General features: G+C 34.1%; 1 protein-coding gene across 19 annotated transcripts in view; it reads right to left on the bottom strand.

The window, feature by feature from the left end:
* Positions 1-591: 591 nt before the first annotated feature.
* The window catches only part of NRXN2 (neurexin 2), a 973,084-nt gene continuing 962,981 nt past the window's right edge, over positions 592-10,694 (bottom strand). For 10 of the 19 annotated variants that reach the window (XM_063438522.1, XM_063438527.1, XM_063438524.1 and 7 more), the window contains one exon: positions 592-2,605. In XM_063438522.1, coding sequence (XP_063294592.1) covers positions 1,719-2,605 — 887 coding nt within the window. In that variant the 3' untranslated portion in view covers positions 592-1,718. The remainder of the gene's footprint in view (positions 2,606-10,694) is intronic. The other 9 variants (XM_063438529.1, XM_063438532.1, XM_063438539.1 and 6 more) reach the window with 1 other exon arrangement.

Raw genomic sequence — 10,694 nt, 5'->3', positions numbered from 1 at the left:
TGTGCAGAAATGTGATTGCTAAGGTACATGATTACAAAAAGTAGATTTTGCAAATATTGCATCCAGTAAATATGTTATTTTGTGTAACCAAATCTGTTTTAGAACTATATAATACATATATAAACTTGCATGTAATGTAATATTATACATTCTTAATACACCTTGAGTCATGTGAAACTCAATTTAAGGATTTTCTTTTATTCCGCAATATTTTGATAATCTTTAAAATATGTTTTCAATCTATTTGTAGAAACATCAGTGTTACACCCCTAACATATTTGACTTTAAGTCACGCATCTTTATTTAAATTATGAATCTTGCTTTTCACTACAAATATACTGAAGAAATGAACACCTGAGTGGTTAAGGCAAGTAGAAGATACCTTGAATTATTGGCAATGTTTTTCTTATGCTAAACTAATGATAAGTTACTAGTACCTGTGAAAAATCCATTTAGGCATTTGTAACTTGACTCTAAACTCTTGAGATTACGATACTTGTTGAATGTAAATTCAGTAAACTGGAGCGTATGTTCTGATGTAGGTATGGATTTGCATGACAATAATCCTATGCATTAACAATCTCAACACTCTTATACAAGGCCGTAACATCTGCTTTATTGATATTCTGATACTCTCTTTGCCCCAATACCCCAATCCCCCATTTTACTTGTCCTTTTTATTTAGTGGGGTATGTGGACATAACCTGGGGTGGTAATTTTTTTTTTCAAGAGGGTGTGGGGCAGTAGATTCAGTCCACGAAAAAGTCAAACGCACGGCTCAGCGTTCAAAAAACCAAGACGACACCACACAAACCAGAATAGAAATTACCTTGATCTGTAGGAGGGCATAGAGGAAATTGGGGGGCAATTGGGATAAGGGAGGGGAGAGCATAACCAAGCCCAGTCCAGTTAGCCCTCTTTCCAAAATTGTTTGTGAGTCCTTGTCTCTAAGTCCTCCCAACACAACAGTATCCTCTCCCCTCAATGGCTCCAATTTGTTAAAGGATTGTAGATGGTTGATCATCAGTTTACATCCCTCTTTTTTTCTGCATGTCTGTTAATGGAAATATATATCCGCACTACATCCCGTTACCCACTACTGCCACCCTTGGTCATGAACCAAACTTTTGTTATGTATGCATTTAAATTATCATCATTTTAAGAGCTTCCAATTTGATGGAAACCTTGTCTTTCTCTCCTCAAAAATAAAAGAGGAGGAAAAGGCAGGAGTATGACATGTTTCCCGTTGAGGTCAAAGTGAAAGGTGTAGGTAGAAGATACTAGGAGTAGGGATGTTAAAAAATGGAGGAATCTCTTGTTGTCGCATTTGTCCCAACAGATGCTCAGATCATGGTCAATTGGCTGAAAACTGGTTGGTGTTTATCCAGCGTTTGGTGATTTGATGACCAGTGGTTATGTTCATGTATGGTTCCTTAGTTATTTACGGTAGGTACTGTAGATTTGCTAGTTTGTCAACATTCAAATGGCTGACCAAAGGTTACCATCTGCTCAACCCATAGCTGGGTTTTACAGCTGGCAGTTGTAAAAACATCTGATTGGCTCGATAAGGTGACAGCCAACTGTTGACCTGGGGCTTAGTCACTGTTGCTTAGTCTATGATTGGTCACAGCATGGGGTCAGTCTGGTATTTTCATTGAATAGCTGGCTGGATTTTGCCCAACCCTGCCTCCACAATTGGGAGGGTCCATTCTATGCCTTCACACATAATACTCTTTGTCTTTATTTTTCTTACTCTTACCAGCTGTTTTAGTGGCAGGTGCTGTTTTTTCTTTCACTACAGCACCATTGCTCTGGGCTGAATTGCTGATGTAGTTCCGGGTTTGATCCACCTGGTAGGACCCCTCATCTCGATTCCTGTACTTGTACATTGCGTAAAGGAGTATGAGGATGCAGAGGGCAGCTGCTGCCACGATTCCCACCACCATCCCGGTGGTGCTGCTGGACTCCCTTATAACTTCCACTGCTCCTGGGGCCCCTTTCTCCCCTGTACCTGTAGGGTTTGCTGTAGGGAAATTTTGGAAATTGGGGGAAGATGTTATTGGTGGAATTCTCTGCTTATTCAACTTGTCCAAAGGGAAGGTGGTAGGAATATGGGGGTACTGGTTAAGTTTTGGGGGTTCCCTGTTGTTCATTTTACCAGCAGGGATATTAGGAATAAGGTCTGGGGATGTGGTGGAGGTGAGAAGGTCATAAGGAGAGGAAGTTGAACCTCCTGCTCTTATATTTGGCCGGTATGCAGGAGGTTTCCTTGCTGCCCCATCTGATTTGGACAGTAAGGTTCTATCTGTAACCAATGGAAAACTGGTGTAGAAGTCCTCATCATCAGTGGGAGGAAAGCTTGATTCAAACACCTCCCCTGAAGCATAACCAGAGACCTCTATTGCCTCCTCACAATCACTATCCTCCTGCTCTGAAGGGCAAGGTGGCCTCGAGTTCGAATGACTACTCAAGGAATCTTTGGTGGTGTCCACCAGAGTGAGGACAGGTTGATAGGTAGGGGGTGGTGGTACAAATGGGGAACGAGTGGCAATGGGAGGGGTATCTAAGGAATCTTCGGTGATTATGGGTAATATTAATTCCCCTCCTGTAAGTAGAGACAAACACAGAAAAAACAGTAAAGAAAAAGTGTGTGAGTAAAAACCTCAGAACATCAACATATGATTAACACAGCTTTATCTCCTATCTCCCTCAGTATACCCTAAACTACCATCTGAGCAGTACAATAAAATGCTAAACTCAAGTAATATTCTAACATAGGAACAAAGGCTATATAAAACACTTTTTACTACATTAATTAATACTAAATATCTAGAATACAATGTCTACTCTATTGTTTATATTGATATAATAGTAACTTCTTATGTAACTTCCTACTTCAGATTTTCCAAGTATTATAATGTCAGTCTCACTTCTGTTATTTTTTCCTCTTCTGTATAATACCCCTTTCCTATATTATGTTCACAATCTCTATAAATATGTATTTCTATCTCTGTTAATGCCCTTTAGTAGCAGTAAAGAATATATTCTTCACCAGAGAGTGTGTGGCCCTGTTAAACTGGGAATGGGGCTTCTCAGTTTACTAACCTTTCATAGATTTGGTAAAGGTTAATTTCACTTTCTCCCAATATATTCCTACTCTGTCAAAACATCATCATGACCATCATCATTAATTTACTTTGGTTTTTTTTATCCCTCTCCCTTGCTACGCTTTATAATTATTTTATATCCTTAATTATTCCCAATTTTTCTTGCATTTCTTTTATTTTTATTTTTTCCTATTCATCTAATTTTCATTTGTGTCACTTTTCCTTCATACTCAGCATTATACCTACGGTGTCAATATGTGACCATATCATTCTATTTTATAACTGTTAGCACTAATGTCAATTCTGACTTAAGCCCATTCCCTCATATAGTATGCATATAATATGCATGCTCCAGTGTTTTGTTTTGTTTTTGTTTGTTTTCTGCAACTTTATATTCTAGGAATAATTAAATAATGCTATATGCTTTGAACTGTGTATCTGTCTTTCCTTTCTATCATGTTTATCTATCCTTCAACAACACCCCTCCCCCAAACTAGGACTCAATTTATATTTTCTAACACTTTTTATTATTTTCAAGCTCTCCTCTGCTCATCAAATAAAATTGATTCAGAATGTTTAGACAACTTACATCAAACAATTGGCCACATGTGATTTTAGCATGAAGACAAAAAAAAAATTACAAAAGAAACTGTGAAACCTCTGAGTAAAAAAACACTTTTGTTTTTAGTTATTTTTAATGTTTCACGGTCAATTTCTATTTTATATTGTTTATATATTTTATGAAAACATTGCATATATAAATTAATGTTATCAATTAATTACAATTATATTTTCAGGCTCAGCAAAGCTTAATGAGATTTTCTCTATAAGCCCTGCTGTCCCTAAAAGAACAAAAAAATATAATATTTAATGACCATGAACCATAAAATTATAATGATAGGAATGTTTTTCAAAATTAATTAAAACAAAAACAAAATAAAGGAAATTATCGAAGAGGGGTAGAAAAGACAGAAACACCCCATAAAAAAAAATCAGGGAGACATTAACACCTCAGTATTTCATCCTCATCTTAGCTTATACCACCCATACCCCAAACAAATCTACCCATTCAATACCATAGTACATATAATGACCACATTAATATGAATCTTCTCTTCCTCACACTATACAACGAGATTTAGATCATTCTATTTGTATTGCTGATTAATGTCAAAGCATACTGTCCTACAAATATGAATTATAGTTTTAATTTTCAAAAGGTTTACGTCTTGCCTAACGTTAATTCAAAATTAATTTCTTGGATTTAAGTTTAACGTTTTTTTTTCAAGCATTTTATTATATACATTTCCCCATGTCACATACATTATAAACTCACATTCAACGTAAATATCCCCACATTAATAGTTTTCCTTCACTGGAAAAATATATCTATCTATCTATCTGTCCTAAGTTTGACTAGTACTCATTTCTGCTTTTTTTACATGTCTCTCTGTCTATATAGCTGCAGTTCTGAAGCTGACAACAAAACAAGAGATCAAACTTAAAGGGGATTTTCCACTAAACTATATGCACTTTTATGATAGTCATTACACATGATTTAAAAATTACTTTTCAAGTGAGTAACATATCTGTTTGAATTACTAGATTGCAGGTGGGATTTACATCTAGTAAACATACATTATGTCAATCACCAATGCAAAAAAAATTGTATAAAAATAGTTGCATTCATTTTTCAAATAGAATGATTTGGTAAGATTACTACCTACATTCTACAGATTGATTATCATTGTGGGTTGAAGGGTAATTTTATTATAACTGAAGAAAGTATTGCCATGATTATACCATTTGGATATGTGAGAGAGAGCATTTTTTGTGCAAAATGTTCAAGATATCTCTAACACTAATAGCTTGTATAATTTAAGATGCTATATCTTATTGATCTATAAATACCTAAAATCTACAATTACAAATCAAATCATCAAGGTCAATTGTTTTTTTTGTGTTGTGTTGTGTTATACTTTCAAATTAAAATGAAATGGGCTACCGTAAAATTATTTGTCACACCAACAAAACTCATAAAAAAAAAAAAAAACATGCTACATTATGCAACTATTATTCACCAGGGTCAAATTCTGAGAATAGCCCCAAAACTGATTTTTCTGACTAACCATGGTAGCATAAACAAATGTGTTAGCTCCACTCTAGGTAACATAGAGGGTGAAACAAAAACATTGCTATAAGGTGTGCTTTGTAATGTGATCTTCAGTTTTGTCTTTCATTTTTATGTGATCCACACAGCAGAAGAACACTGTTTGTTTGTTTATAGCCCAAAGGTCCAACAGACCTGAGACAAAGTTAGCAGAATTCATGAGAATATCTATTCACCCTTTTCAACAGGCACTAGCCATGTGAGGGTAACAATGACGTCATGAAACAATGACTTCTGTATCTTTCAATAGTCTGCCTCTCAGGTTTTCAGAATTTATGCTGCACATATTTACTTTTTCCATATTGAAGGTTCCATTGCCTAACTTCCTTTTACTCTGATACAATATTTGTGACCTTGGTTGACTCAAATTTGTGTCCTGGTAATCGGATCTATTATCTTCTAGATCATTGTCCCTTTCTGGGAGATGTAGTAAGAATGTTTTTTTCAGTTTTGATGTGTACTTTGTATGCTGTTTATGCTTTTAACAGTATTTCCACACGTGGGGTCTAACCTTGAGAAATTGAACTTAAAAGTATTAAGCTTGATTATGGTACCTTTACCTACTGTACATCATGACTATATCTGGGCATTTCTAAGTAGTGGTCCTTTCTGCCCTCCTCCCAATTGTTAATGTTGTCAAGGTTAGACAGAAATAAGGACATTTTATTTATACTTATGCTAATTTTCTTTTCAATAGACAAATATAATTCTCTTGAGTAGGATTAGATTTACTTTTGAGGGCTTTGGGACACAGACTGAGAGTCACATAACAAAGAAATTTTCATAAAGAATTGCATTCTTTTTCCTGTCATATCTGCTATAAGTGGGCAGGACTAACCCAATTGTATATGCTGCCATAGATAATTAAAGGAACGTGAAATTATGGTAAAAATATGGTAAATATGAACAATTTTTTTAATAAAATAATATCGTGAAGTAAGCTTCTTGGCCTCTTTAAGGAGAATTTGAGGCTATCCCAATTTATTTTAAGAAGGGGTTCAAATCAAAGTAAATTTTAGTCAATTAGAAGGAAGTTTGCAAATTTTAGAAAAAAAATAGATAAAATATATCCTTCACAAATTGCCTTGAATTGCTCCAAACCTTTTTACGATTTGTGAAAAAAGAATTGACAGCTTAGGAAGTAATCCCACATATAATTTACATTGTACAGCTAAATTATTTTCTTTAACAATTTCACTGTTTTAACATGTCAGTCAATCACGTTTTTAAAATGAATACCAGTATTTTACTGATTCATCTTCGAATAACAATTATCCTTAAATAATGAAACTATTCACATCATTAGTATATATATTGGATATTAAAGTGACTCATAAAATGTTGCATTTTTTTTTAATTATCATGAATTTAAAACTAGATGTGTGCATATTTATTGGAGCTTACATAGATCTTAAATATTAAATATTTTTGAATACGTTTTGCAAATTAACACAATCTATTAGACAAACTTTTCAAATTAATTATATACAAAAATTGCCATAGAGTTTAATGGTGACTTTTGTAGGTAAATAATATGAAATAATTTTCTTTCAATGGCTAACAGGAGCCTCCTGTGTATTATTAAAATTCAAGGAACAGAGTAGGAGATAAGAACTTCTAAAGTAAACAGCATGTGCTATAAGATCTGATTGAAATGATAACCATTTTGTATGTAGATTTTTTGAGTCAAAGCCTTGGAAAGTGTGGCTAGGGATGCATTTTTAAAAATAGTTATATAAATTAATTCAGTTGTGTATTCCCTTTAAGTTTCTACATCATATGGACTCTTTAGTGAATAGTATGAAAACTGCTACTATAAATGTTGAAATATTTAAAAGTCATTTTTAATCTTCTTATTAATACTTTTTAGAACTAATTTATTAACACTGGCACTATTTCTGTGGTGCTTTCTATGCTACTACAATGCATACCTTGGAAAATCACTTGGCAAACTTATCCAATTATACTTGTATTTAGATACATGTTGGAGTTACACAACATGTGCAATGTGGTACTTACAGTCATGTATTACTAATGCTACAACCATGTGAATATACCCATGCCATGTTACCCATCTCCCAATTATGTAATGCAAATTAGAAAAAAAAAATACTCAAATGAAAACTATAAAATATACAGCCCTCACGTGTACAACCATCATGACACCCATGACACATGTTACAAATGTAAGAACAAAAGAACATCCAATAACTTTCATAGCAATCATGTGATACCCATCTCACACTCTTCCCTCAAAATGTCCATGAAGTATTCGTAGAACAGCAACCATATGACATTCATAAACATTGACCTAAATTACAACCATAACCTGTACAGAACCCACACGGCAGTCAGAACACACTTAAATCACATATCTCATAAAACACCCAAATGGTATGCATATTACACAACCACATAACACCACAGCCACATAACACCGAACCACCAACAAACACACTTTAAACATACAATGCTTCCGTCAGGTGCTGCTATGATAGCAGCTCGGTGGTAAAAAGGTGATATATGTAGTAGGAGCAAAGAGGAACGTTAAATTAATCCAACACTGAATGTATATTACTTACAGGGTTATTCACTAAAGTGAGAATTCACAGGGAATTCAAATTGAATTTTGAACTTAAGGCCAAGATAACAAAATTGCAGTAATAGCTGACTTTGAGAATGTTTACAGTTTGACTGTTTTAACACATTCATTATTCTAATGTATGTTCAAAACCAGTCCCCTTGTCATAAAGTAAAGCTCATAATAAAATGGATAATTCCTCTGGAGAGGTTTAGTGTGACTCATTAAAACTTTAAATATTTTTTTTCTTTTGGAATTGACTGATATTTTATTTTCTTCAGGATTTTATGACTCTTTACATGGATGCAGTGACAAACACTGGGAACACAAACACAAAGTAAATGTTGTCAAATAATATGGAGCATTTCGCTCAGTTGATGGTTCTTCCATGCACTACATAGTACAACCCAGATCGACATAAGAAAGATGAAAATGAGCTTGATCTTATTGTCTGCTCTATCAGACATAATCCCTCCATATGACATAAGAACATTGGGGGGTCCTCCTGAATATTAATATAAGAGCCTCCACCACCTGCCAATCAATGGATGGGAGCTATGGGGAGGGCACCTGGTCCTATGCCATAACTATTAAAAACTAGCTGACCATGGTAGGTCATGAGCATATCCTTCTCGTTTATGTTTATTGTGTATACCTACATGCTGGCCACGGATAGGGATTGGGGGGAAGGGGAGATTATTCATAAAATCTTAAATCTGGGCCCAGATTTGAACCCTGCAGCCTTGAATTTGCACTATAAGGTCCAGAATTCAGCTGTTCAGCTTATCAAGGAGACATTTTAGTAATTCTTCTCCTTGAAGTTATCCAGAGAATTGACACATCTTAAAGAGTGTGTCTCAATGGGATAACTATCTAATAGTTTTGATATAATTTAGGCTGGTATCCTGGTAGGTTAAGAGCCATTCATTATAATTACAGGACTGTAAATGTTGGGAGAGCCTTCTTTCATGTGTTGCATTTCTTTTGTTTAGCATAAAAATCAGTGATGATACCAAAGCAAAAATTAGGGCTCCTTTAAAGCCATCTCTCACATGCTGAATATTCTTATTTCTTGTAAGTTTTGATATTCAACAAGCCAACAACAAAATGAACAAAATAATTATCCATTTATAGGACATGTGGGGTATAATTAATGGACATATTGAGTACAGTGTAAATTAAACTTGGAGATTCATTGTGGTGCAAAACAGCAATTTGTCCAAATTTGGACTGATCAAGTGAAATTCTCGAACTATGAGCCGAAATGTACCCAAATCACAAACCAACAGTAATGGCTAAGCATAATAATTTTTGTTCATGATTCTGTATTTCACATATGGTGCCAAAAAAAATTATGGGAAAATTGATGGGAATAAAAAAAAAATGATTGACGGCTAGGGAACAATCACTAAATGTTGATTTGGTTCACAGATCAAGTAAGAAGTGACCAATAGAGTGACCAATAGAATCTAGTCTAAATGTTTTAAAATATTTCTCATATGTGTTGCTTACACTGTGACTGGTTTTATTTCTTCCATTTCACCAAATACCTCACTGTATTGTACTTTGCTTTGCTAGACCCTAAAGGATCAACCAGAAAAAAAGACTCAGCAGTCAATGATCGGTAAAAAAAAAATAAATGTATTACATTTACTAATCCATATAAAGTATACAAAAGACCACAAGCAAAAGGTATCATGTTCCATGTGCTTTGCTCACCAGTTTTTGATGTACCCTTTTGGGGTCCAGCAAAGCTTTTGTTTCATTCTTATGTGAATATGGAGACCTTACAACAGCCTTCTCAGGATCCAATAAACATAGAGCAGAGTAAATATGGATTTTTTTAAAGTCTGTATTCATATGGTGCTTGATTCCAGCTATTTTGTATGTAGTACCTCAAATGTCCTGCAACACACTTACCCCAGTCTCCCCTGGATATAAGACACATACAGACACCTCACACCAGTCTTTTAGAATCCAAAACACATGCAGAGACATACCGAGACCTCACACCAGCCTCCCCAGGTTCCAAGACACATACAGAGACCTCACACCAGCATCCCAAAATGTCAATACACATACAGTGACCTCTTGCCAGCCCCCCAGGATCCAATACATACTGTCTCCTTCTTGTAACACTCTATGTACAACCAATCCTATCAAGCATGTTAATAGCTTGCTTCAATCCTTTTTAATGCATACTTATCATTTTGCACTACGCATTGCCTTTTAGTTGCAGATCCAGTTTAGTGCCACATTAAGGCCTTGATTTAATATTTTTGGATAAGCTTACCAAATTATTTAATATTTTTGGATACATTTTAAAATTAGTTTTACACATATTTTATATATATATTATTTTATATATATATATATATATATATATATATATATATATATATATATATATCTATATGTGTATGTATTAAAATTTATTAAAATACAAAATTAAAATATTTTTCTGAATATAAAATAATTTTAAAATTGTATTCAAAAATATTAAACCATTTTGAAAGCTTAAAGCTTACTCAAAAATATTACATTGAGGCCTAAATTCACAATGCAATTCAAAACTATGTTGCATTATTTAAAGCTTTTTATGCCTCCTATTCATCTTTCCCTGATACCCTATTTTTCTTTTTTATTAATACTGTATCCCTAACTGTGCTTTTGCATCAATGGCAATGTGTCAATTGATTTGTGTCTTGTAAGGCAAAGGTCATGTGGGAATCCCACAAGAATCTGACTGCCACTAATATATACACCTGTTTCTTTTTAACTCTTGATAACTGCATTAAAAGATATTAATTTTAGGAACCTTACACATAATGAAACC

The sequence above is a fragment of the Pelobates fuscus genome, chromosome 12 (assembly GCF_036172605.1).
Source record: "Pelobates fuscus isolate aPelFus1 chromosome 12, aPelFus1.pri, whole genome shotgun sequence".
In the NCBI taxonomy this organism is placed as follows: Eukaryota; Metazoa; Chordata; class Amphibia; order Anura; family Pelobatidae; genus Pelobates; species Pelobates fuscus.
This window is presented reverse-complemented; position numbering and strand designations above follow the sequence as displayed.